Source organism: Bos grunniens, chromosome 18, assembly GCF_055505025.1.
Source record: "Bos grunniens cultivar Pamir isolate PY7600 chromosome 18, Bosgru_T2T1.0, whole genome shotgun sequence".
NCBI lineage: Eukaryota > Metazoa > Chordata > Mammalia > Artiodactyla > Bovidae > Bos > Bos grunniens.
The window spans coordinates 52,206,022-52,233,545 of NC_141182.1; the positions used below are offsets into that span (position 1 = coordinate 52,206,022).

Genomic DNA, 27,524 nt, shown 5'->3' on the forward strand with positions numbered 1-27,524 from the left:
CGTGTGCTGTCTCATGCTTTTGCGCCCTGGGTCTTGTGCCTCTCTGGCCATGGCCCCTACTTTCCCTCTTCTGGTGAACCCCGCATCAACCAGCAGTCCCATGGGAATCGCGGGGAGGGGACAGACACGGGCATGCTAAGTTGTGACAAGGCAGGGAAAAGCCAGTTGCCTGGCTGGGGAGGGCAGTCAGGAGGGTGTCCACCACGCAGGTCAGGGTAGGGGGACGGGATAAGGCAAAGGGTTCAGAAGCATTTCTGTAAGAGGGCAGTGAACAGTTCTCAGTAATCTTGGGGGTCACAAAGGGAGATCCTGCTTAAGGTCTTAGGCAGTGTGTGGCAGGGCCAGAGCCTGCCCTGGGCCTCGTAACTCTTAGACTTCTGGCTAGACCTGCTCTGAGTCTGCGGCTTCCAGTCAGACTTGCTCTGAATCTGCAGATTCCCCACTTTCGGCCAGGCCTGCTCTGAGGCCAGAAGTTTGCTTTCTTCCCTGTCCCCCTACCTTCTTCAGGCTTCCCAGGTGGCTCAGATGGTAAAGAATCCGCCTGCAGTTCAGAAGACCCGGGTTTGATCCCTGGGTCGGGGTGGGAAGATCCTCTGAAGAAGGGCATGGCAACCTACTCCAGTATTCTTGCCTGGAGAGTTCCATGGACAGAGGAGCCTGGCGGGCTACAGCCCATGGGGCCGCAAAGGGTCGGACATGACTGAGCGACTATCACTTTAATTCACCCTCTTCAGCTGTACCTTTTCCTCCAGAGGCCAGTGCCCCCGGGGCCGCCATGACCTGCACACCAGGACTGTGTACAGGCTATCCCCCAGAGCAAGGGGAAGCCAGGGAGACCAAAGTGGCACGGGGGGCGGGCTGGGCAGGCTGGCTCAAGCCACTTAGACTGGAACCAAGCGCTTTACTCAAAGGTGGAGTGGCATCATTGGAGGGTCAGGACTAGTTTGGGATTAGGGTGTGGTGACCAGACCAATTCGGAGACGTATTTTGGGAAACACTGAACTAGGATGGTGTGCTGTATTTAACTGAGTAGGGGAGGGCAGGTACTATAATGAACTGAATGGTGTATTTAATTGAGGGTTAGGTTCTGGCTTTGAAGGGAGGGGCCATTTTTCAAAGAGTAGTTGAGGTACACAGGGGAAGCCATCATGTCTAACAGTTAATAATGTATGAGCGTTTGACAAGGGTAGCGCCTGTTTTGACTAAGGGGAAGGGCAGTTGGCCCTCTGTACTGGAGGGTTCCACGTGTGCGGATTCAACCACTCTTGAAAATAGTAAAAAAAAAAAAAAAACAACAAAAACCCAGAAAGTTCAAAAAGCAAAACTTGACTTTACCAAGGGCTGGCAACTGTTTACATACAATTTACACTGTATTTACATTTATAGCATTGACAGTGGATTAGGTGCTTTAAGCAGTCTAGAAGACGACGTAGGTAGACGGGAGCACGTGTGTAGGTTCTAAGAACATGCCGTGCTATCTAACCTAAGGGACTTGAGCCGCCACGATTTGGGGATCTGCAAGGGTCCTGGGACCAATCCCTCGTGGACACTGAGTGACTCTGTATGGTATTTAACTAGGGACCTGTCCTACTTTTTAACGTACTGAATTAGGCACTGCGCTTAGCTAGGCCGTATCACCAAAGGCTGGCACCATCTTTAAGAGAACAGATGAAACGCGAGGGCCTGCACGTTCTTCTCCATGACAGACAGGAGGCTTGACAGCACCTCACAAAACAGAAAGCCCCTCTCTACAGAGGCTTCCTCCTCAGCAGACTTGTCTTTATCTGCTGACAACTCTGATTTCAGTGGACATGTCCCCACAGGAAGTTCAATGGGAGGCCACGGCTCCTCTGTCCCCAAGGGCTGGGACCAGAAATTTCGGGGCTTGTCAGGACAGCATGCTGGGGAGGAGGAAGAGAAGCACTGGAACAGACTTGTGTGACTGCGTTTATTCCAACCACCAGACACTCCGATGAAGAGCTCCCCAGATGCCTCACCTTCCAGGCAGGAGCCTGGAGTCAGGGCAGAGGGACCTGCTGCTCTGGTCCCTGCAGAGGGAGGCCGGCACGGAGCAGGGCTTCCTGGTGACCACGCAGGCTCCTCCCACCGCCTGGCCCTGGGGGCTGAGGATGGACTGCCCGCCCAGCTGCCGGGCTGGATCTCAGTCGCCCCCTGAACAATGCTCCCTGGAGGGTAGGGACCTGGCCCTGGACCCCTCATGTCTCCAGACGAGGAAGTCGCGGTCCCTCGTCCATCAGGCCTGCTGCCCTTCTCCACCCTGTGGGGGGAGAACGAGGGAGCCCGTCACCACCCACCGGGGGCCCGGAAGGGGGTTTTCTGTGTGACATTCCTCCCCTCGGTCTCAGGCCAGCAAGCGGCTGTACTCTGCCAGGGCGGAGGACTTCTTCACCCCGTCCCAGATCCGGGCGGCATAGTGGAACCTGTGAGGGGAGGTCAAGAGTCAGCGCTGCCCTGGCTGCAGGCCCTGCACGACCGACCCCATCGCCTGGGATACGGAGAATGTGAGGTGGCCCAAGCCCCTCACCTCCCCGGGGGAAGCAAGGCTGAAGTCCGCAAGCCCCCAGCTGTGAGCCCAAACTGCTTCCCACTCCCCTCAGTGCTGGCCTTCATGGGTATGGGTCTATCCCTTCAGCCCCCCGAGTCTTGTGATGATCAGAAATGTCTTGTGTTGTCATTTAGTCTCTAAGCTGTGTCTGACTCTTGTGACCCCATGGACTAGACTGGCAGGCTCCTCTGTCCATGGGATTTCCCAGCCAAGAATACTGGAGTGGGTTGCCATTTCCTTCTCCAGGGGATCTTCCCGGCCCGGGGACTGAACCTGAGTCTCCTGCATTGGGAGGTGTGTTCTTTTCCACTGAGTCACCACGGAAGACCCTTAGGAATGTCCAGCAGCAGCATAACCCTACCACCTCCCCAGTTCTCTTCTCCCTGCTGGGTCCTGGTTCAGACCAACAAGAGGAGCAGACCTCCGATCCCCCAGGCCGTGCACCCGCCAAGTGGTATCCTGCTATGCCCACACTCCCTGCCCCTTCTGCCCACAGCCGACTGGACAGACCCAGGGAACCAAGCTAAAGCTACTTCTCAAGTTCTTGTTTCCCTTGGAAATGAGGCAGTCCTGGATCTGTGGCAGCCCTGCTGTGGGCTCTGGCCATAGAAAGTCACGTAGAGTCAGGGGTGGGAGGTGGTGCAGGGCTCTATGAGGGCAGATGAAGAAAGCCTGAGGGCAGAGGTGGGAAAGTGGAGGGGACCACGGGACCCGCGAGCCAGTGGGAGCTGGAGAACGCGGCGCCCATGGTTCCTGACAGCTTTCTGCTTTCCTCTCCGGTGCTACTATGCTTTCTGCACTCAGGGTCTTAGAATAAATCCTTTAACTTGACCAGGCTCACTGCTCCTACTCCTTGCAGTCAAGTGACACCTAATTACAGGTATGTGACCTCACTATACAACACTTCCTTTCTTTGAGCCTAACCTTCCCCACTAGTAAAACGGGTAACGAGACCTACACACTACCAGCTCATGAGGATTCAAAATCACACAGAATAGCAGCAAGATGGCGGCGATCAATGTTCTGGGACAGGTGCTGAGGTGTGGAGAGATCCCCGAGACCCTCGACATGGGGCCCTCACACTGACCCCCTCCCTCTGCCAAGCACTCTTACCAGTTCTTCTCGGTGAGGATCGTGTGTGACAGCTGCGGCCGGGCCATGGACATCACCTGGCTCCGAAGCTTGCTCACCAAGGACTGGAAGCTGGGGTGGCCTCGGTACCCAGGGAGCAGGGAGAAGAGGGGGCTGGAACCAGGTCCTGGAAAGTTAGAGGTTAGGAGGGGAGTGGGGGAGCCTGCCAAGAGAGGGCCAGCCTCCCCGTCAACAGCGCCCTGGCCTCCCAGGAGCACCTCTGAATTCAGCCTCGGTGCAGGTCCTCCCATTCTTCCACGACTTGGAAACACACTCCCAAGAAAGGGTCTGAGCAACTCAGGGACAGGCCTGCATCTCTGCTCAGACCAGGAAGAGTCTCTCTCACACTCAAACCAGGGCAGCCCGTGTCTCCCCATGGCCCAGATCCCCTCGGGGGGAATCGTACCTGCGCGAGGTGGGGTTTCACTCTCTGTCTCGCTGTCCATGAAGGGCATCAGGAACAGGTTGACCTCAGAGTCCAGGAAGTCAGGCGGGAGCCCAGGGAAGACGTTGCACTGCAACATGGACAGAGTACCTGGTGGAGAGAACCCGTGAGAGGCTGCAGGCACCGCGGTGCAGGGCCAGGGAGTGGGGAGGGAGATCTGTGCTGGGTGGTCAAGTTGGGGTCAGGCGACCACGTCTGACCTCCCTCCCAAGTCTGGGAGAAGGGCCGTGGGACTGGACCAGGAGCCAGGCGGCCACGGGCCAGCTTGGGGGTGGCCAGGGACCCTCACCCTTGTACCGCAGGTGGGAGTGGGCCATGAGCTGGTCGATCATCAGGTGCATCTGACGTAGCTTGCGGGGACAGAAATCCTCCCGGCGAGCTTTATTCTGCAGGAAGACTTGGGGCGGGGGGCGCGCGGGTGTTGGGGGGGAGGCGCAGTCTGAGAGGCAGCTGGTGCTCTGCCACGCGGACTCCCCTCCTCACTCCAAAGACCTGCCCTGACCCAGAGTTCTGATCATGGCTAAGTATTCAGTACCAGGCCCCTGTGCTGATTGATGCTGGGGACCTGGAGAAATGAGTTAGATCTGGCTTCTGCACTCAGGAAGCCCCTAGTCTGATGGAAAAGATGAAGAGTAGATGGGCATGTGATCAGGACTGAGCCAGAAAGACCAGGGGCCAGGCCAGGTGGAAGAATAGGGAAGAGCCTGTCTGGGGCGTCATAAATGAGCCGTATCTTTACAGGAGAGCAGGGCAGGGACACAGCAGGCCAAGGACATGCGTGCAGGGGCCCCAGGCAGTGTGGCCAGGGTGCACGGCGCCACTCAGGCCAACTTGACACTTGCTCCCTAAGCCCCAGGCCAGGGATCCAGATATGGGAAGACTAGGGTCCTGCCCCCAAGAGGTTCCCGTTCTGATCAAAGAGCCAAAGTCAGACTTGGGGGTCGAGCCCTTGATGCCTGAGGGGGCCTTCAGAGGAAGTGGCAGACAGTCCTGGCCCCCCTCCTCACAGCTCTCGCAGGCGCTCTCCCGGCGCCCCCTTCCCCAGAGCGCTCCTGGTTTCTGCCCCAACTCTCCCCCCGTCCACCCCTCCAGCCCCCGGGGAAGCGGCTCACCCAGGTGGGGGTAGTACTCAGCGCCTTCCTCGGAGCCTGACGAGCTGCTGGACTCGTGGCTGGGAGATGGGGTGGAGGGTTTCACCATCTCTGCTGTCTGGAGGAACCTGCGGGTTTGGGGTGAGAGGTTGGCGCTCCAGCTCCGGCCCTCTGTATCCCACTGTCTGGGGAAGGAGGGGGCTCCCTTTGCCGATCTGATTAAAGCGAGAGCCACGCTGGGAAAAAACACCACACAGACACCACATTCCTCACACAATTTCAGGGAATCCAGAAACAATCCTTAGACACCAATTCATGGACCCACATCAACATGTTACGTATTTTTTAACAAATTCATGCCATCCAGAAGGACTTTATTTTTTGAGAGTTTTGGATTCACAGCAAAATTGAGTGGAAAGTACAGAGGTTTCCCATAGATTGCCTGCCCCCGCCGCGCCCCCAACTTAGCAACATTCTTAGGTGACATTCCACTGTCACCCAAAGCCCCTGATTTACATGTGGGTTCACTCCTGCTGTTAGTCTGTTCTATGGGTTTTGACAAAAAAAAAAATCACGTGAGCACACCGCAGAGCGTCACACTGAGTAGCTGCCAGGCCCTAAGCTGTCTCTGCCCCGCCTCCGCCTCCCAATCCTGGCAGCCACTGGTATTCTCACTGGTCTCCATGGTTTGCCTTTTCCAGAATGTCACAGAGTTGGAATCGTACAGTATGAAGCCTTTTCAAACTGGCTTCTTTCACTTAATTATATGCATTTGAAGCTGCTGCATGTCTTTCATGGCATGACAGTGCATCTCTTTTCAACACTGAATAATGTGGTTAGACAGCATCACTGACTCAATGGATATGAATTTGAGCAAACTCCAGGAGACAGTGGAGGACAGAGGAGCCTGGTGTGGCGCAGTCCATGGGGTCGCAGAGAGTCAGACACAACTGAGCGACTGAACAACAACAACATGTGGATGTACGACAACTCACGGATCCATTTATCTACTGAACGACATCCTGGCTGCCCCAGTTTTGGCAACCATGAATAAAGCTGTGCAGGTTTTTGCATCAATATAAGTTCTCAGTTTATGCGATTTTAAAGTAAATTTTTCCAAACATATGTAAATAAAGGTAAATAAAATAAACCTATTACCTGAGATAAGAGATAACGGGGTCTGATTAACTCTGGCTATTCTCCTCATACAGACACACGCACAAGTATGTTGCCCACAGTTTCCAGTGATTCACCCACTCTGGGAAGCCCACCTTGAAGACACTGACTTAAAACTGAGGCTCTGCGTGGGCCAGGTCAGCCCACAACGCACCCCCCACCCCACCAAGAATGGGAACTCCCCAGGGCAGCCTGTGTTATCTGTTCCATCACACCTGTATCCCCAGGGCAAAGGACAGCGACTGGCCTAAACAACGTCCAATACACTTGTCCCTGAACCAACAGACAATGGTGGGAGGAGGGGGATGTTTCAGAATAAAGCCACTTAGATCCGGTCATGTCAGCCGGCTCTCCCAACAAGTTGTTTTTTTACTGTTGGCCAGACCCTCAGCCTATCTCCATCCCCAGAGTTGCTAGCACACACATTAAGCTCCTACTTGTCAATATCTTACTATGTACCAGGTACTGCGCTGAACGCTTAACATTCTTTAACTCACTTCAGGTACTGCGCTGAACGCTTTACATTCTTTAACTCACTTCATCGCAGGACACCGTGTGCTTACAAGAAGCTGTGGAAAAAGCAGCCACCACCTAACAAGGACACAGATTCAAACCCAGGGCTGCCTGACTCTGGGGACATCTGCTGCCTTCAGCTTGGCTCCCCCTCCCTGTGAGCGCCCGTTCCTTCCATCTGTCTGCCTGGGCCTTGAGCCCAGGGCTGCTGGCCAACCCACAGCTACCTCCTGGGACCTACGGATGGGAGCCAGTCCTATCTGGGGGCATTTCTGGAACCTCCAGCTGCTTTAGGCAGCACTCCTGCCAGATCCTGGCTCCTTCCCCTCCCAGCCCAGCAGGGTACTTCGGGGACAGCACCCGTGCCTGGAGGAGATGGACCATGAGGCTTGAAGAATCAGACATGCCAGCTCCTCAGCACGCTGTTCATTCAACAAACTAGGGTTAAACGTCCACCTTGTGCCAGGCAGTGTGCGAGGCACTGGGATTAAGGAGGGAGAAAGACCATAAAGAAGGCTGTGTCATCGGTGCAAAGAAGTACACAGCAGGGTCACAGGAGACTCAGTGGGTCAGGGGAGGCCTCGGGTTGACCTCAAGGACATGAGGGGGGGCCTGGAACCCGGGGAGAATGTTTCTGGCTGCGGGATGAGGAGTGCAGAGGTTCAAAGTAGCAAGAACAGCAGCTATGGGGCCACTATACCCTTGATGGAAGGAGTGAGGGACGTGGTGGGAGAGGTCAATAGGGTGACCAGGACCACATTACACTGGACCTTGTAAACCACGCAGGGGAAGGGCTTCGGATTTTACCGGGAGTGACAGGCGCAGTCTACGTGCGTGCGCTGAGGGGGGATTCAGTGGCAGTGACCCTCTCTGGCTTAAATTTTCAGAGGGTCCCTTGGCTGCTGTATGGGAGTGGTGAGAGCTGGGCAGATCGCGGAGTCTGAGGGCCCGTCCTTCCCCTGGCTCACCCCCCCAAGTGCCTCACCTGTACAGACTGAGGTCCGTGAACCAGTCCTGGACGACTATCACCACGTGGCAGACCGTGAAGAGGAAGGCAGCGATCTGGAGTGACTGAGGGGGCAGGAAGGGACAACAGGGTTGAAGGTCCCCAGGTCCAGAATGGGATCCCTGATCTCAGGACTCAGCTGAGGGGGCCGCAGGACAAAGGCCTCTGAGCCTATAAGCACCTACTGTGTGCCCAGACTGCAGTGGTACTTCCCTTCCAAGCTGTCCCTAGATCGGGCCAGACGGCAATGATCAGCCCCTAGTCATACAGGCGGATGTGGAGGCTTAAGGGCGGGGGTTACTTTCCCGAGGGGCAGAGCCAGACCCGACTCTTGATGCCATCTTCTCCCACCAGCTCTCGGGGTATCAGGGCTCTTTGCAAGTAGAAGTGGCAAACCCATACCCATGAGCTCTCTGCCCCGGGTCCCCAGGCCTGGCTTGGTCCCCTCACCTGCATCTCAACGTAGGTGTGGGGCAGGTTGTACTCTGGAGGCAGCTTGCGGTCATTGTTGATGAGATGGTCCAAGATGGAGGGACTCAGGATGGGCTGGGGTAGGAAGAAAGAGGACTGTCAGGGTGGGCGTAGGGATCCCAGGGTACACAGTCACCCAAGTTCCACTTGGTGATGGCAAGTACACTGCCTCTCAGGACAAAGAAAGTTTGGAAACACAGGCAGCTTCCTTCTAATTAGTACACAGCTAATCAGCCAGAGGAAGTGAAAGAAAAAAGTCTCAAAGCAGTTTCACCTTCCCCAGCTCTTTTGCAAATCCTCACTGCTCTCAAGTGTCGCCTGTCCTAGAAGAACACTTCCAGGGCTAATAAATCTAACATCTACATGAATGAGTCATGTCCCTACAACACCCTTGTTTTGTTGTTTCAAATGCCTTCAAAATTTCACTAAGACAATTACTTAGGTCAAATAACCATGATTAATGTGAAGATTGGTGAGGATTTTAAAAACGGTATCAGTGGGTGTGCAAGAATCCGCGGTGAGCTCATCACCTCTTCTTAAAGGAACATTCCATTTAGAAAAACAAGAGCCTAAATTAGTGGCTGGGCTATCTATTTCTTATTGCACTTGGTGGAATCCTTTAAGAAAGAGGTTTTCCCAAGGGCTCACTTTCTATAACTGGATCCAGACACCACAGTGGTATTTGGATCTTAACTTCTGTTCTGCTCCACAGAGCTCCCAGCCCCGCCCACAGCCATGTCACTGTGTCTCTAGGTGCCGGGGGTCCTAGCACGCAGGCCTCATCCCACATTTGTGCAAGGGTTCCCACTCTCCCGTCACCCATGTGTGCGGCGGCCAGAACTCTGCTGCACTAACGCTCCCTGAGGAACCAGACCGCGGTCAGTCACGAGCGGTGCTGGGACGGCCACATGGGCACCAGCAGGCGCTCAGAGGTGGTGGCTCCTGGGAGGAGGCATTTCCCCCCAAGCAGTCTTCAGGGAGAAGGCAGTGGCCAGGGAACAGAGCAGGGGCAGAGAGTGTGTTCTGCTGGTGCCGGTCCTGACGGCCAACAGTACTGAGAACCCTCTTCCTGCCAGGCCCTGACAGGACTTCACTTGTGCTCACTCACTGACACCTCACAGAAGCGCCATGAGGGAGGTAACGTTGTCTATCCTGCTTCAGAAAACTAAGGAATGGAAATGTTAAGTAACTTGGTCGAGGTGGCGCAGCTCGGGAGCGAGCCCATGGCGAGCCTGAGGGAAGCTAGCCACACGGGCCCTGGATGCCAGGCTGAGGAACGGCGAACCCGGAGGAGCTGAGGAAAGCTGCCGGGCATCACAGGACAGGCCAGCTCCCATGACGCTTTCCCACGTGCCGGCTCCTGTGCCCAGCATGCTGCCTGGACTGGTCCACTGACTATGAAGCTGAAAACCACCATCAACCCCATTCACAGATGAACAAACTGAGGTGTATGGGGGGAGTTAAAACTTAGTCACCCAGCTGGTGAGAATTAAAGGTCAGACCTGGCTTCAGACTGACTCCAGGGCCCCCACTTTTAACCAACAGGCTACAGCAGGGGTCCCCAACCCCTGGGGGAACCAGGCCACAGAGCCGGAGGTGAGCGGTAAGCAACCGAATGAAGCTTCACCTGTATTTACAGCCGCTCCCCATGTGCGCATTACTGCCTGAGCTCCACCTTCTGTCAGATCAGCAGCGGCATTAAACTCTCATAGGAGCGTGAATCCTATTGTGAACCTCCCATGTGAGGGTCTAGCTCGTGAGCTCCTTATGAGAAATCATCCCCAAACCATTCCACCGTCTGCCCAGCCTGTGGAAAAACTGTCTTCCACGAAACTGATCCCCAGTGCCAAAAAGGTTGGGGACCACTGATTCTTGAGGCGCCTCTGTACACAACGGACGGGAGGAGAGGGGGATAAAATCTGACAAGAGGAGACTAAGGGCCAAGAAGAGACACAACTTGCCCAAAGGCATGAGCATGTCCACGGCTTGGCTGGAGCCACGGGGAACACAGGCAAAGTTGTGGCTTAGACACTTGCAGGGAAGGAGCTTAACATGGCATGTGGCGGGGTAGGGTGGGGTGGGTGGGGGCCAGCACCTGTGTGTCCAGGAAAACAATCCGCTCTTGGGTAATAAAGAAGTCGATGCCACTGGTCTGGTTGCCCCCTCGCTCCTTCATTTCGGCGCTCTGGGCCCGGAAAACATACGCCCTGCGGAGGAGCAGGTAGGGTCATCAGGGGTCAGGTTCTCGGCCTCTGCCGCCTCCAGAGTGAGGCCATGAGTGAGCCTGTGGGACTTGATTCCCCACCCATCTGTGAAGCTTTCCATCCATGGCCCTGCTGTCTGGGGGCTACGTTTTATATCATGTGACTTCACCCCAACCCATAAGTGGACCTGCGAATTCTCAACAAAATTACTAGACTGAGGTGTTTCAGAGCAGAGATTCCCCCAGGCTGCCCGGATTCAAACCCTAGCTCTGCCTCTTCCTGGCTGTGTGGCTTTGAGCAAGTTCCTTAATCTTTCTTCTGTTTCCTCGTTTGTAAAATGGGGACAGTAGTGTCAACCTCTCAGGGTGACTGTGAGGTTAACATACGTAAAGCCCGTAGAAGAGTGGCTGACACACGGCGATATGAAATCGCTAGCTATTCACTACCAAGCGTACCCACCATACGCCAGGCACAGGACACGCAGACCTGAAAACTCTCCACCCCACGGTGAGAGGATGTGGGTGTCTCGGTGCCTCGTTCCTGCCCTGACTGGAATGCTTTCCCTGCTCCCCTCCTCCAAGTCTGCTTGTTCTCAAATGTCTCCTGGACCACCTGATTTAAAACAGTAACCTGGCTCCAATGCCGCCTCCCTATATCCCTTCCCCGTTCAGTTACCATCTAACGTGCTTGTTTACCATCTCCTTCATTAAAATGCAAGCTCCATAAGAACAGGGATTTCTGCCAGTTTTTGTTTATTGCTGTAGCCCCAACGTGAAGAACAGGGCCTGACCCATGGCAAGTGCCTCGTAAATACTGATTGAATTGAAGTGAAGCAGTGAGACCAGTTAGGAGATTCCTGGCCTCCTCCAGGGAAGGTGGCAGTGGCCTGGGCCAGGAGGTGGGTGTGGAGGAGGAAAGGAGCAGATGAATTCTCAAGGTTCTGACTCTGTAAGACCCCATGGACTGTAGCCTGCCAGCCTCCTCTGTCCATGGGATTCTCCAGGCAAGAATACTCGAGTGGGGTGCCATTTCCTTCTCCAGGGGATCTTCCCAACCGAGGGATCAAACCTGGGTCTCCTGCATTGCGGATTCTTTACCATCTGAGTCACCTGGGAAGCCTATTCTCAAGATAATTAGGAGTAAACCTTATGAGATCTGGACTTCTTTGGCGGTCCAGTGGTGAGACTCTGCACTTTCAATGCACAGGGCACAATCGTGGGTTGGGGAATGAAGATTCCACATGTGTGGTATGACCAAAAAAAAATCCCAAACAAAAAAATGTTAAGTATCTCCAAAAGATACACACACCCCAATATTCATTGCAGCACTGTTTACAAAAGCATAAGACACAGAAACCACCTAAATGCCCATCAACAGATGAATGGATAAAGAAGATGCTGCACATATATACAATGGAGTATTACTCAGCCATTAAGAAGAATGAAATAATGCCATTTGCAACAACACGGACGGACCTAGAGAGTGTCACTGACTGAAGTAAGTCAGACAGAGAAGCAGAAACCCTGTATGACGTTCTTTAAATGTAGCATCTAAAAAGAAATGATACAAATGAACTTACAAAAAGAAAGGGACTCACAGACTTAGAACATGAACTAATGGGTGCTGGGGGGAAGGGATAGTTAGAGTGTTTGGGATTAGCATGTACACACTGCTATCCTTATAACAGCCAGCCAGCAAGGACCTACTGTATAGCACATGGAACTCTGCTCAACGTTATGCGGCAGCCTACACTGGATGGGAGTGGGGTCTGGGGAGAATGAATACATGTGTATGTATGGCTGAGCCTCTTTGCTGTTCACCTAAAACTAACAACATTGTTAACTGGCTGTACCCCAATACAAAATAAAAAATTTAAAAAAGCCTTATGAGACCTGATGACAAAAGTTGGTAGCAACGTCTACCACACCACAGGCTGAGCTGCCTCAGAAAGACATGTCAGGCTGATGGGAGTCTAGCTGAGGACTCTGAGCCAAGAGCTGGGGGTGGAAGCTGAGATGGAAAGAATGCCAGCCAAGAGAGCTGCAGCTGTGCCAGATCGGAGCTGACGTTGTGAGCAAGAAGAGCAGGATGGAGCCAGCCGGGAGGCAGAGCGCCTGCAGCTCTGGGTCTGGGGGTGTATGTTCTTGCCACAGGGAAACTTAACCCGTTCTGGGCTTCCCTCGGGCCCCTCTGAGATCTGCCAGGAACTATGGAGCCTCTCCCTAGAAGAAAAGCCTGGCTGTAGATGTATGCAAAACCCTAGATACACCACTGGGGGGTTCATGGACCCCTGAGGCCCATCCATGGAGTTCACAGCAAAATCACTGGTTTCATAAAAAAACAGACCCCTACTGTTTCAAAGAAATCCCCAATGGCTACTACTTCTGCTCACCACCCCCCATCTTGATTCTTCCTGAATTAAGACTGACTATGTCCCCTACTCTTATTCCTTATAATCCCTGCCTGTCTCTCTTCCTTGCCCTGAGTTTGGAGCCCTAATTCTTAAACTCTGCCCTCCCCCACATCCTCTCCCACAACTCCATCCTCTGCCTTCACAATCATACCCCATCCTTCCTAACAAGGCAGGCAAGAGGCTAGTCTAGAAGCCACAGCCTTCTTCCAGGTCTCTCTCCTCACTGTGGCTTTCCAGGCCAAAACAGCCACATCCTGGGAGCGTTTGCTCTGTGCCAGGTTCATGCTCAAGTTTGCCTCCCCAATCTTGTCTCACCCTCCCAAAACTCACTTGACAGATGAGGAACTGAGGTACCAAGAGGTGAAGGGGCTTGCCCGAGGTCAACCAGCTGGCGCAGGGCTCAGACCAAGGTGGACCTAAATCCAGACTTAATGAATGGGCCATCCCAGTTCCTGGCTGGCCCTGCACCATTTCCAGGAGTAAGGCAGGAAGGGAGGGAGGAACAGGACTGGTTTCCTTGGAGCTGCATAAGAGGAGAGTGTGGTCCAGCCCATCATCACCCTCTTCTGACAGAGACACTGAGGTTAAGGGAGAGGAAGTGATTCCCAAAGCCCTTGGTGATGCCACGTGCAACACCCCGGCTGATAAGGTGGGTGTCCACCTCCCCACGGCCTTCCACACCCCTACCCAATGCCCCCCTCACCTCTGGTCCTCCTCCGGAGTGTTGGCTGACAACAACGACATGACCATGGACTTGCCCGTCCCCTGGAGGCCCAGCACACCAACCACCAGGACATCGGTCTGATCCAACAGGTACTGTGGGGAGATGCCGGAATACAACCTTCATAAATCTGCCCATTGCTAATGCGGGAGACGGGGGCCCTACAGACTTCCGTGGCTGCCCCCCTGCCTTGTCAGATATAGAAGTGTTTATGGCCCCAAATCCCCTCACATGGGCACAGAGACTCTGTGTGTGTGTGGTGGTGGAGGCACACATGGAATGTTCCTGCTACAAAGAACAGCACTTGTGAGAGCTCCAAAGTGGACGAGAGCCTGTCTGGTTGAGAGGCTAACAGGAAGTCCGTGTGGCTGGAACACAGTGGACAAGGGGCACCTGACTTTGGCGATGAAAAGGGAGAGGCTCAGGAACAAAAAGACAGGTGGAAGAAAGCACCAGGTAGCTGTGGGCCACTACAGTGGCCCCTGGGAGGCCCTGGGCTTCAGGGAAGTTGGGGAAACTGGGAAAGCGTGAGAAAGGGAGCAGCAAGCAGGAAGGGGAGCCAGGCCGGTCCTGGCTCTTGTCTGTGGGATTTAAGAGTCCTGTGGAGTCTGGAGACCTTCGCCTCTGGGCTGCCAGCGACGCTGACTTTCACCACCAGGGGGTGTGAGAGACACACTCCTCAAGGAAAACAGTCATGCCCTCCATGCGGCTATTGCACCTCAGAATCACCCGGAGAGCTCTTAAAAAAAAAAAAGAATCTAATCCTGGGCCGAACTCTGGACCCATCAAAGTAGAATATCAAGGGCTAGCGCTATTCAATATGGTAGACGCTGACCACATGTGACGACTTAACTTTAATTAAAATGAAACAAAACTACAAATTTAGTTCTTCAGTTATCCATATTTGGGGATTTGTGGGTAAGATAGCAGGGCCTGGACAGTGATCTTTTTTTTCCCCATGCCCCAGTTGATATCAACATGACAGTGGACCCAGCAAGGCAGCAGGGGCCAGGAAACAGATGGGCTGGCATGCTGTCCTACTCAGGCCAAGCTGGGAAGGAGGGGATCAGCTGGGAGAATTCGAGAAGAGAAGTGATGTGTCAGGTGTGGGGGAAGCACATCAGAAGAGGGGAAACAAAGACTGGGACGCTGGAAGTAGGTATGACAGCCAGGAGTGTGAGGTGAGAACCAGAGTGGGGGCTCCTGGGACGGAGCGGGGAGCCTCGGAGGGCTGACACTCAACCCAGTTTGCACCGGTCCAGCACGGGGTTCAACCATCCAGGAGGACTGGTGCAGGCCCTGGAGGCTGCCCTGCTGTGGGAGCGGGGAGATCCCAGGGACTCTGCAGTGCTAGTGGAGCCCTCTTGGCCAACCAGTATCCAAGTATTTCAGTAAATGAACCACCAGCACAGCTGAGCCATTGAGATTCTGCCCAGCTAGGTGAAAACTCTCTCATCCCTTCCCTCTCACCCCTGCGTGGACGCGCTCAGTCGTGTCTGATTCTGTGACTCAATGGACTGGAGCCCGTCAGACTCCCCTTTCCCTGGAGTTTCCCAGGCAAGAATACTGGAGTGGGTGGCCATTTCCTTGTCCAGGGGATCTTCCCGACCCAGGGATGGAACCCGAGTCTTCTGTGTCTCCTGCATTGGCTAGCAGGTTCTTTACCAGCTGAGCCACCGGAGAATCCCTCTCACTGCTGCCACTGCCCAAAAGCCGTCTAGGCTGGTGTTGCCTGCCAAGAGGGTGAGAGTGGAGGGCACCGGGGAGGGGAGGGGAGGGTGGAACCCAGAGAAGCTAGAGCAGGAGTCGCCCAGCCCCCTAGTACCTCAATGGCACTGTCGCACCAATTCATCTGGTCATCCACCAACTTGATGCTGTGCTTCATGCGCTCTGGGGGCAGCAGTTTGGCCTGGCCCACGACAGCTGCAGGCGAGAGAAAGCAGGAGGCAGAGGACTTGGTGAGGCTCTGTGCGAAGGGGTGTCGGCTCCCAACCAGATCCCACCCTGCCCCCAACTCACGGTCCATGGCTGCTGGGGCGGCAGTGCCCATGCCCCGGTTCTGGATCTGGTACACGGGCTGTGTGGGTCTCTGCCCCTCCTTCTCCCCCTTGGGTGGCACGGGGGCCGCCGGGGGTGGTGGGGCAGTGCCCTCGGGGGTTGAGGCGCTCGTGGTGGCCGCCGGCCCTTTCCCCTCCTCCCGGGGCTTCATGAGCACAATGGGCTTCTCCAGAGGGGCCGGGGCAGGCGGGGCGGCAGGGGCTGCTGGAGGCGGGGGCTGCTTTGACTGCGGGAGCGAGAAGGTGCTGGTCAGCGGAAGAGATCCTTGCCCTAACTGCTCCCAGCCTCCCCTTTCAAAGAAAAGGGTCTGCCCTGCTCACCCGCTCTGCTGGAGGCTTTGAGAGGATGATGGGGGTTTTCTGCATGACCGCCGTGCTGGTCTCTTCGCTGCCATCCTGTGGTGAGGGAGGGCAGTTACTCAGCAATGATGCCCTGGACACTCGGTAAGTGCCAAGTGCCCCTCTAAATGCCTTCAGACATGAACCCCCCCGAACCTACCAAGATAGCGCTGTCAGAGAGGTACCTTGAGCCCCACATTTTGAATGAAGTAACTGAGATCCAGAGAGGTTAACCGGCTTGCCCAAGGTCACACAGCCATTAAGTGGTGGAGCCAGATCCCAGTTCTGGATCTGGCTCCAGAACCACGCTGCCAGCTGCTCTGCTGGACAAGCCTGGGTGGGAGGAGCTGGGGCTCAGGAGAGGGAACCGCGTTCAACTTGGCCCTGGCTTTTGTTGGTTGTGTAAACCTGGACCAGGAACCACCCTCACTTAGGCCTGTGTGCTCATCTGGCGAATGGGGACAGGAACTCCTTCCTCACAGGACTGTTAGGAGGCTGAAAGACAGGACTCCCCAACTGTCCACGTGGCATCAGGCTCGTGGCAGGAGCAAGCTACCTAGAGCTGCTATCTGACAGCCCTGCGGTCCCCTTCTCCTCCCCAGACCTGCGAGCTGATTCCCACGCCTTGCCCTCTTCAGGCCTCTTCTGACTCACCCCAAATCTGTCTAAGAAAGGGGAGAGACCTGGGTTAGAGTCCTGTTCCTTCTCGGGTGCCCTAAGTAACCTTGGGAGGGGCCTGACCCCTCACTGGATCTGTTTCTTCACCCACATATTGAGGACACATTTAAATCCTGCTCACTCACTGGCCTATGACGGACAAACCAAAGGATATCCAAGTGCTTTGAAAGAAGAGGTGAGGGGGATGTCCCTGGAGGAAAAGTGGTTAAGAATCTGCCTTCCAGTGCAGGGAGCGCATGTTTGATCCCTGGTTGGCAACTAAGCCCAAGTGCTGTAACTATGGATCCCTTGGGCTTTCAAGACTGCATGCCACCAGGAAAGATTCCGTATGTTGCAACTAAGACCTGATGCGGCCAAGTAATTAAATAAATGAACTAAAAAATGAATATTAAAATAAAAAAAAAAAGAAGAGGTGAGGGTGGGGAGATGATGATGGATTGGAGACAGAGTCAGAAGGCACCTTGTACAGCAACAGGTGCAGGGCGGGTGGGGGTGGGGAGTGTCCACGATGAGGCCTGATGGGCTGTCAGTGATCCTGAGAGGAAGAGAAATGGCAGGAAGACACTCAGGTCAGCGGGAGATGTGGAGGCTGTGAGGAGTCCACTGGCCAGTTAGCAGACTGCGGGGCTCAGCAGCGAAGTCAGAGTCACAGACCAGAGATCTGGGAGTTGCCTGTTCAAGGACTGAAGCTGAAAGTTCAGGAAGATGGTAACGCTCCCCAGAAGGATGTGTGTGGGAGGGGAGACTGTTGTTACCACTTACCCTGAGACCCAAGGGAAGGAGCAAGAGCCAAGCTCACTGTGAAGAAATTTCCTTCATGTGTACCATTTTAGGGCTCAGAAACTGTCCCAACTGTTACCTTCTTCCACCTCCCCACAAACAGCCCTCAGAGGTGGGCAGGGCGCTGGAGAAAGAACCTGGGAGTGTGGTTCTGGCAGTGAGAGGAGCAGGGTGGGGCGGGGCCCAGGCTGAAGTTCCCAAGTCCTGAATCCCAGGACAGGACAGTCTCTAGACTGGGCATGAGGGTGCTATGCCTTAGGCTCCCTTGGATTTGGGTTCGAGTTCTGGCTCCATAGGTTATTGACCTGTGACTTTGGGGGTGTCCCTTCCCCTCTAAGACTCAACTCCTCATTAGTGAAAATCAGGTCAAATGTAGGCTCCACTTCACAGGGCAGCTGCAGGAGTTCAAGAAGAACCAAAGGACGGAAAGCACTTTGCAGAGCGCCAGCACACTGCTCAGCAAACAGAAATGGCCACTACAATTACACAACTCTGGAAGACAGGAGCTCTGGCACCTCTCAGCTCCAACTCCAATGCCAATCCCACCGAGTTCAGTTCAGTTCAGTCGCTCAGTCTTGTCCAACTCTTTGCGACTCCATGAATTGCAGCACGCCAGGCCTCCCTGTCCATCATCAACTCCCGGAGTTCACTCAGACGCACGTCCATCGAGTCAGTGATGCCATCCAGCCATCTCATCCTCTGTCGTCCCCTTCTCCTCCTGCCCCCAATCCCTCCCAGCATCAGATCCAAAGTGCTTCCCAAGGCCGAGCAGGTCCCACACGGCCTGGCCCCAGTGTCCTCTGACCTCATCTTCTATCGCTCTCCCTTCTTCATCCACTGCAGTCACTGGTGCCCCCCAGGCTCCTCTTTGAACACACCAGATAAAGGCATCAGGGCCTTCACACTGGCTGTTTTTCTGTTTTGAAGGCTCTTCACTCAGACTCTGTCAGGGCTTGTCCTCTCACCTCAGGTCTCTGCTCATGAGTCAGCTCTTCAAAGAAGCCTCCTCTCACCACTTCATCTAAGACAGCCCCTTTATCGTTCTCTGAGGACCGTTCGTCTTGTCCACAGATACATCCCTGGCACAAGGCAGGCGCTTAACAAACCTTTGTGGAATGAGGAGACACATGAACGCCGCCCTTGGACCCAGACACTCACCCGTCTCTCTCTTTCCCAGGGTGCGATGTAATCCCTCTCCCGACCTCCGGGCCCGGAGAGATTCTGGGGGCCGCCAGGGCCCGGCTCCTTCCAGCGCCGCCGCCTCTCTATCCCATAGAGCCCCGGTTGACTGTGCCCAGACTCAGACATGGTCACCTGCGGGGAGAATGAGGTTGATTCCAGGGTGAAGAGAGTCTCTCCTCACTCCATCTGGCTTACCCTGGAATACAAGAAAGCACATCCTTTCAAGAGAGCTCTGTGGCTGCGGCAGTGATTGCCAGTGGGCTTCCAGCATCCATGCTTCACTTCTTTCAAAGAAATAAAACCCGCAGTTCTGAGCCGGGTACATGGTTATCCAGGATACACTTCTCGGGCTGGTCTACAGTTAGGTGTGGCCATGTGACTAAATTCTTTCTGGTCAACAGTATGGCAGTAGAAGTGTGTTTTGGCAGCGCTGGGAAACTCTTCTTCACAGATGCTGGCACATGCCGTTTGTCCCCTTCTCCTCCTGGCTGAAAGGACTGTGGGTCTGGAGGCTGGAGTTTAAGCAGCTATTTTGGCCTGTGAGGCAACTGAATGGAAAGAAGGCAGGACAGAACAAAACACGAGGTTCGGAGATTCCCTATTAACCTTAAACTGAACGTTAACCTTAAATTGGCTATCTCTGGATGCAGAGACAAATAATATCCCCTTCTCTTGAAGCCAAAACTATTCCCAACTACTCATCACTTTGCTCAGCATAAATAGTAACACATAGCAGGAGGGTCACATAAAGATGAGATATTGTTGTTGTTCAGTCGCTCAGTCGTGTCAGACTCTTCTGTGACTCCACGGACTGTAGCCCATCAGGTTCCTCCGTCCTTAGGATTTCCCAGGCAAGAATACTGGAGTGGATTGCCATTTCCTTCTCCAGGGGATCTTCCTGACCCGGGGATTGAACTCTTGTCTCCTGCATTGCAGGTGGATTCTTTATCACTGAGGCACCAGGGAAACCCCCCAAAATGGGACACACTCTTTCCCAAAGTGTAGCAAATCCTGTCCAAACATATTTGTAACGTGATTTCCAGTTTGACAACTACTCTTCTGATAAGCCAACAGCACGTTTGGGGGGTGGGGGGGCTCCAATACTCAAGGACCCATTTTCATCTGGTGTCCCTCTGCTTTCAGTGTGTTTACCTTCCATTTCTGATGGTCTGCCACCCCTCAAACTCCAAGCTCTCACCAGGGTTTAATCTAAGACATTATAAAATATACGGTTACCTCCATGACCCACTCTCTAGCCCTGGTGGCTCAGATGGTAAAGCGTCTGCCTGCAATGCAGGAGACCTGGGCTCAATCCCTGGGTTGGCAAGATCCCCCGGAGAAGGAGATGGAAACCCACTCCAGTACTCTTGCCTGGAAAATCCCACAGACGGGGGAGCCTGGTAGGCTATAGTCCATGGGGTTGCAAAGAGTCAGACAGGACTGAGTGACTTCACTTTCTTTCTTTCTTTTATAGGTCCCTAGGGAGTTTATCCCAGAGAAGGCAATGGCACCCCACTCCAGTACTCTTGCTGGAAAATCCCACGGACAGAGGGGCCTAGTGGGCTGCAGTCCATGGGGTCCCTAGGAGTCAGACACGACTGAGTGACTTCACTTTATTTTTTCACTTTCATGCACTGGAGAAGGAAATGGCAACCCACTCCAGTGTTCTTGCCTGGAGAATCCCAGGGACTGGGGAGCCTGGTGGGCTGCAGTCCATGGGGTGGCACAGAGTCGGACACGACTGAAGCGACTTAGCAGTACCAGTAGCAGAGAGTTTATCCAGCTGTTTACACCTCATTCCAGGGAAATCTCTGAGTAGCTCACAGGGCCACAGCTGGTCTGCCTTCTGTTTTGGGGAATAGTTTTATTGAAATACGGCCACATCCATCAATTTATAAACAGTCTATGGCTGGCTTCTTGAAACAATGGCAGAGCAGTCCAGACTGCCGAGTTTAAAATAACTACCCTCTGGACCTTTACAGAAAAAGTATGCTGACCTTTGCTTAGCTCTTAGGTGCCTTCAAATCATTCTATGAATCGCTCCACCTCCTACCCCATTACACAGTGACATTAACAGGTCTCTGTGTGAGACACTTTCGCTAGAACAGAAATAACTGTTTACTGGATGCAGGAGTAATTTTGCTAGCTAGTAATTTTGTCTAGCTCCTCTCCCACTGCTTTACATGACCTCTTCCCCAGCCACAAACTAGATGGAAGACTGCCTTCTGAGACAAAGGAGGGCAAGGCCAGTTTAAAGATGCTTATAGAAACTGATTCAGCACTTAAATGACTGTTTACAGTCATGGAGAGTCCCCTCAGAAACTGGGACTCTTGTGCAATTAAGGGTCTGTTTACACTTTATCCTGGAGACCTTCCCTGCACTTAAGTGTCTGTTTTCTTGTCTCAATGGGGATTCTGCCTGAGCAGGATCCTCTTCCTATGCATGTTATTCTGGGAACTCACACAGAATTTGAGTCAATTCTACAGCCCTGAAGGGGAGTTCCCCAGAGTTTAAGAGTTCACCTACAAGTATTCTGGGGACTCGCAACATTGTCTCTAGGCTCCTCTGGGGATTCGACCCCCAAAAAAGTATAAAGCCAGTCTATTTGTGTTTATTTACAGGACTCTTAAGGCGACCTTCCAGAAATTAAGAGCCTAATTAAATTAAGGCTCTTTGAGGAACTTCCTCAGTACTCAGGCATCTCTTAACAAGCCCCTTTTGGGGGATCTCCCAGAATCAAAGTGTCCATCTCCAAGTTGTCTGGAGAGTCTCCCAATTCCTAACCCTGTATTTATGGTATAATGAAGCAACACCACCCCAGTACTTGAGTCTATTCACACTTTTTCTAAAAGACTCTCTAACAATTACATATATATGTACAGTCTTTTATATGGGGTCTCCCCTGGAACTAGAGTCTAGAATGTTTTACTCAGGGGACGTCCTCATAATTATGAATCTGTTTAGAAGCCTCCCACGGGAGAACCCCAGAACTTAAATTTCTATTTATGCAGTATCTGTTGTCATTTGGAAGACAAAAGTCAAGGATCCGTTTGCAGGCCCTCTACGAGTGTCCCCAGGACTTAAATTTCTCTTTGCACGTTATTAAAGGGATTTCGCAGTACTTTGCCGCTAGTTTACAGGCCCTCACTATTAATCGTCCCCCAGAACTGAAATTGCTATACACATATCATCTGTCTCCTCTCCACCGAACTCCCGCCAACCCAGCCAGCATTTAATGGGTTGCTTTAGCTGGGTACTCAGTGACACACAGCCGCCGGGAGTCCGGGCAGCCAGTTAGCGGTCGAGGAAGGGGCGGGCCCCGAAACACGCCCCGCGCCCCGCCCCGGTAGGGGCGCCCGCCTCGAGCGGACACGCGGGCCTCTTACCTAAGGCGGCTGCTGATTGGTTCCTGGGGCGCAGCGGGCTCTCCGAGATGGGGTAGGGTAGGGGTGAGCAGGGTCCACCGGAAGCCACCGGCCTGTAAATGGAGTCTGGGGTCCCAGGAGCTTCGCAGGAGAGAAGTAAGAGAACCGGTACCGGTCAACCCAGGACAGGTCGGGGCATCCCGGAAGCAGCACCGAAGGAAGGCCAGCCGGAGGGAGGAACAGCTGGATGAAATATCGCGAGGCCAAACTGAAATCGGGTCTCACGGGCTCGCGGGCTGGGCGCGCAAGAATCGAGCGTGAGCGCCAGACTGAGCATGCGTCGATGGAGGTGGCCTCAACGGGCTCGCCGATTTTGCTTTGGTGCGCGTGCGCGTCGCAGGGAGCATGCGTGGGCTTGCAGAGACGGGTGGGGTGGGGGTGGGGGTGGCGCCGAAGAATTTAGGTTCGAGTTCTTCCTCAGTAGTGTCGGCGAGACGCTGTGGGGTGAGACAGCAAGGGAGAATTTAAGTGTCCTGGGCTGACTGAGTGTTGAGAACACAGGGATGAATCAGACCTGGCGCATACGCTGGAAGGGATCCCGGCCTGTGGAAAGAGACTGTTGGGTAATCAAATCACTTAGGAAAGGGCGCGGGTCTTGAAGGTCGGGCAAGGACACTTCAGGCGAGGGAACCGGGGGAGAAAGGTCCAGCCAGACTGGCTTGGACTCCGGGAGTTGCACAGGTGAGAGACAGACTGGTGGGAAGAAGACCAAGTATTAAACCCTTCGCGAGCCGCGGTGGAGGAGGAATAGTGCTAAAGGTCGAAAATTCAAACGCCTGCGTGCGCAGCCCACTGCGCGCCAAAAAGGAATGCCAGGCGGAGCGTTGTGTGCAGAGGGTGCGTGCGCAGTTAGTCCAAAGGGCTCCGCGACTTAGATGGAGCTGATGGTTACTCATGGGAACGCTAGATACTTCAAGAGAAAAGTGTATGTGTATTCATAGCTATGTAGATAAGTGGAGAATTTACCCTTTTTCATGTAAAAATTCTATTTGGACAGGGAATACATGTACTTTTTGACAAAATTCGAGCAGCCCATGGGGTACACGAGAAAAGTCTTTCTCCACGCTGGTTCCCATATTCCATTCCTAGTGCCCCGCTTCCCAGTGTCCTGGAGCTGCTGTTACACCAAAGCATTGGAGCTGAGAACTTGAGCCTGGCCAGGTTCTTTAACCCTTTCTGCCTTTTCGTCTGTTTCTACAGTGGAGGACTTCCCTGGCGGTCCAGTGGTTAAAACTCCATGCTTCCAGTGCAGGGGGCACGGGATGGATCCCTGCTTGGGAAACGAAGGTCCTGCATCCAGCTTTGCAAGGCCAAAGAAAGAAAAAGGGAGTGCTGGATCACCACTTCCCTGGTGGTCCAGTGGCTAATTCACTGCACTCCCAATGCAAGGGGCTTGGATTCCATCCCTGGTCAGGGAACTAGATCCCACATGCCTCAGCTAAGAGTTCATGTGCACCAACTAAGGTTTCCAAATGCCCCAATAAAGAGCAAAGGTCCAGAGTGCCACAACTAAGACCCAGTACAGCCAAATAAAGGTGCAATGGAGATGGACTTGCCTGGTGGCACAGTGAATAAGAATCCACCTACCAACGCAGGAGACACAGTTTGATCCTTGGGTTGGGAAGATCCCATGGAGTAGGAAATGGCAACACACTCCAATAAGCTTACCTGGGGAAAATCCTATGGACCGAAGAGCCTGGCAGGCTACAGTGCATGGGATCCCAAAGAGTGGGACCCAACGGAGGGGCTGAGCACTCATGCAGAGGGGTACTGTGTTATGATTTTGTGGTTTACAATGACAGTGATAGTGACTGAACTGCTCCCCTCCCCTCCAGGCCTCATCCCTGCTGCCATTTTCTCAGCACAGGTGGCAGGTGGAATTCTTGCTCCAGGCCGTTAACAGTCTGGGTGAAAACAACCATCACACAGGCTGAGTTGAGAGTCCTGTTGTTTATGATTCTCCAGACGATTGTGGGTGTTTGGCAGAGATACACATGACAGGACACCTTCGTGTTATGTCTGTCGGTATCCCTTTTTAGCATCTTCATCTGTTAGGTTGCATCTGTTTTTATTACCTGAATTTCTCAACCCCAGGGGAGCCTCCATGCCAGTATCACCTCTGGGAAACCCTTAGAGGTGGAAGTTTGAGTTAAGGGGAAAGGAGAGGCTTGGCATTGGGCCGTGGGCCCACTGTAACCACCTTTCCTCCTCATTTAACACATGCAGAATACAAGTCTGAGAAGAAGGGCCTTACTGAAGCCCCCATAGCCAGGAGGCATCAAGGCCTGGATTCAAACTCCAGCCTGTCTCATTCTAGGGCGAGCCCATATTTTTTTCTCAGGCAATGGGCACCCTGCCTAGCGGTGAGTCACAATTGAGCACCCAGAGAGCTGCCTTTGGTATTAGTAGGATGGTATGCAGTTGTGTGGATGTGCAGGATTTAACCATTGCCCTAGTGATAAACACTCAGGTTCTTTCTGAACTTTTGCTGTTACAAACATTCATCACAATGAATATTGTTGTACATCAGATTGCATGTAGGTGATAGTATTATCAATAGAGTACCTCATTTGAAGTAGAATTGCTGGGTCAAAGAGTACATGAACTGGGAATTTTAAGAGCCCTTTGCCAAATGATCTGTTCATTTCTCAAGGCACTTCTCTGTTGGTTTCATTCATTTGTTTATATCTAGTGAATGAATTCTAGAACTCTAGTCATCTGCCAGATGTGGTGTAAGTTGGAGATCCTGTAGTGCAGGGGTCCCCAACCTCTGGGATCTAATGCCTGATGATCTGAGCTGGAGCTCGTGTAATAATGGAAATCCAGTGCGCAATACATGTAACACGCTTGAATCATTCCCAAACCACCCCATGCCATCTGTGGAAAAATTGTCTTCCACAAAACTGGTCTCTGGTGCCAAAAAGGTTGGGGACCACTGCTTTAGTGATAGGACAGAGCACCTGCCCTCCTGGAACAGATCTTCTCATGGGGTGGATGATGTCAGGTAAAAGATGCTTGGAAGGAAGAATCAGGATAAGGGAATTGAGAGTGACAGAGGTCACAGAAAGTGACAGGTCGTCGGGGAAGGCTCCTCTGAGAAGGTGACATTTGAACAGAGGCCTGAAAGATGGTAAGGGGATGAACCATAGGCAGATGCTGAAAAACAGATTGAACATCCCAAAGTGATAACGGACCAGGGTGTTCAAGGATTATCAAGTTGAAGGATTATCAGCCAGAGTGGCTGAAGCATAGTGAAATAGGGATAGGATTATTTAGGGATACAGCTATAGAGAGGGCCAAGTTACATGAGGCCTTGTAGGCCATGGTAAAGGCTTTTGAATTTACTTCTGAGTGAAACAGGAAGCCTTTGGAGCAAGGACCAGCGTGTTGTGATGTACGTTTTCTTAAGACTTTTACATTTCTGAACTATGAGACTGTTATGAACATGCAAAAAAGTTAAAGCAGTGCTGGTTGCCATGAGGAGAGTGGGCTGCAGCTGGGCAGCAGTGGAAGCAGGAGATGAGGAAGCCACTGTCCCTTCCCTGGGCGAGAGAGGATGATGACTCAGGAGGAGGGTTGTGAGAGGAAGCATGAATCAGGGATGACTTAAAAGTCATCCTGGAGGTTTGGGCTGACCCACTGGGTGAAGAGTGATGCTTTTTGAAGATGGGAACGAGCAGACTTGGTGGGACCAAGCTTTGAGGTGCACGTTGGTCCAAGTAAGTGGTCACAGTAGAGAGAAGCCAGCATTTGTAGATTCAGAATTTTTTTACTGACTTTTCATTGTGGAGTTTCAAAAACACACACAAAAGTTTTTCTGGTATGAAGAACTCGAAACCCACCACCCAGTATGGCCAGTCAGCCCATTTTACTTAACTTTTTTCTTCTGTTTTCTTTCTAATTTTATAAGTACACTTTCTCCTGGAGTTTCTGTTTTATTTTTTAAGCTTTTAAGCAGACTTTCAGATGTCCTGTCATTTTATCAATAACGATACAAGTATGCTAAATTTTGAGCTGTTAATATATAGATGGCATTTAAAGCCTGGGGATTTGCTGAAACCATCCAGACTGAGGGAGTAGATTGAGCAGAGACTGGGCCCTGGGCCTCCCACATTTAGGAATCAGAGAAAGGACCACTGTCCTAGAGAAGGAGCAGGAACATCAGGAGAGGTGATAACCTAGGGCCAAGGGAAAGAAGAGTTCCTAAAAGCTGGTGATCAACTGGGGAGCAGAGATAACAGAGCAGTAGCTGGAGGTAGATGTGGGTCCACCATGAAGAAAACATGGCTGTCTTATCTCCCAGTCTTGTTGCAGGATAATTGTCTGGAAGAGGATCAAGTGAGGGTCCTTGGCTTCACACAGAAAAGAATTCAAGAGTGAGCCATAGTGTAAAGTGAAAGTCAGTTTATTTAGAGAGAGACACATTCCGTAGTCAGAAAGGAGACCATCTCAGAAAGCAAGAGTGGCCAGTGGGTGTGGGGATGGTTAGTTTTTATGGGCTGGATAATTTCATAAGCTAACAAGTGGGAGTATTATTCCAACTATTTTGGGGTAGCAGCGAGAATTTCCAGGAATTGGGCCACCACCCACTTTTTGGCCTTCTGTGGTCAGCTTCAGAACTGTCATGGCGTGTGTGGTGTGTCACTTAGCATATGCTGATATATTACAATGAGCGTATAATGAGGCTCAGGGTCTAGGGAAGTTGTATCTTCTGTCATCTTGGGCCTAGTAGGCCTAGTTTTAATTGTATCATCAAGATCTGCATCATTCTTTTAAAGGTTGGGTCCTGTCCCCTTCCCTCCTGTCTTGGTCTCACTCTGTTGTGGAAACTTCTCAATACCGTAATAGAGAATCTATAAGGAAAAGTTTATAGGCACTTATTTTTCTTTATCTTTTTTTGTCTCAGTGTAACTTAAATGTGGCCAAGTGCAGAAAAGGGTCATTAAATGTTTACAAATATGTATATGTACTCATGTAACCACTAACCAGGTCAAGATAGAGAACATTTCTGAAACCCCAGAGATTTCTGATGGGCTGTTTCCCTGTCAGCTCCCCTGCTCCAGAAACAGCCTCTGATCTGATTCCAGTCATTACAGATGAGTTGCGGCTGCTCTTGAACTTGATAGAAATCTGACAGCAGGTCTTCTGGGTTGTCTGCCTTCTTTAGCTCTTTGGTCTGTGAGAGTCTTCCCTGTTGTTGAGTGTATCAGGAGCTTGTTTTGTAAGAACTTGGAAAGGATTTCTACATGAAGGTTGTTTTACAATGTAGAAAATAAAGACTCAAGTTGAATTCCAGCTGCTTTGCAGTGTGGTGAGTACGTGGTG

General features: G+C 52.6%; 1 protein-coding gene and 2 long non-coding RNA genes across 7 annotated transcripts; 2 read left to right on the top strand and 1 right to left on the bottom strand.

Annotated features, from left to right (window-relative positions):
• Nucleotides 1-1,934: 1,934 nt before the first annotated feature.
• SMG9 (SMG9 nonsense mediated mRNA decay factor) lies at nt 1,935-22,353 on the bottom strand. Of its 4 annotated transcripts, none has more exons than XM_086352932.1 (14): nt 22,161-22,353; nt 18,750-18,905; nt 16,116-16,190; nt 15,757-16,021; nt 15,563-15,660; nt 13,720-13,832; nt 10,495-10,606; nt 8,379-8,474; nt 7,908-7,993; nt 5,255-5,361; nt 4,432-4,539; nt 4,104-4,232; nt 3,680-3,824; nt 1,935-2,441 (listed from the first exon to the last, which is right to left on the bottom strand). In XM_086352932.1, exons 2-14 carry the CDS (start codon nt 18,897-18,899, stop codon nt 2,363-2,365), a joined length of 1,563 nt encoding a protein of 520 aa, XP_086209058.1. In that variant the 5' UTR covers nt 18,900-18,905; nt 22,161-22,353; the 3' UTR covers nt 1,935-2,362. The 4 variants fall into 4 exon arrangements, with proteins under 4 accessions (XP_086209058.1, XP_086209059.1, XP_086209060.1 ...); XM_086352933.1 differs by having other exon boundaries at nt 18,750-19,321; XM_086352934.1 differs by having other exon boundaries at nt 17,574-19,321.
• Nucleotides 22,163-27,494, top strand: LOC147353985 (uncharacterized). The gene is made up of 2 exons (XR_015146151.1): nt 22,163-22,520; nt 27,249-27,494. It is a non-coding gene; the product is annotated as an uncharacterized LOC147353985 (long non-coding RNA).
• On the top strand, nt 22,538-23,750 carry LOC147353986 (uncharacterized). Of its 2 annotated transcripts, none has more exons than XR_015146150.1 (2): nt 22,538-22,762; nt 23,400-23,750. It is a non-coding gene; the product is annotated as an uncharacterized LOC147353986 (long non-coding RNA). The 2 variants fall into 2 exon arrangements; XR_015146149.1 differs by having other exon boundaries at nt 22,579-22,880.
• Nucleotides 27,495-27,524: the final 30 nt, after the last annotated feature.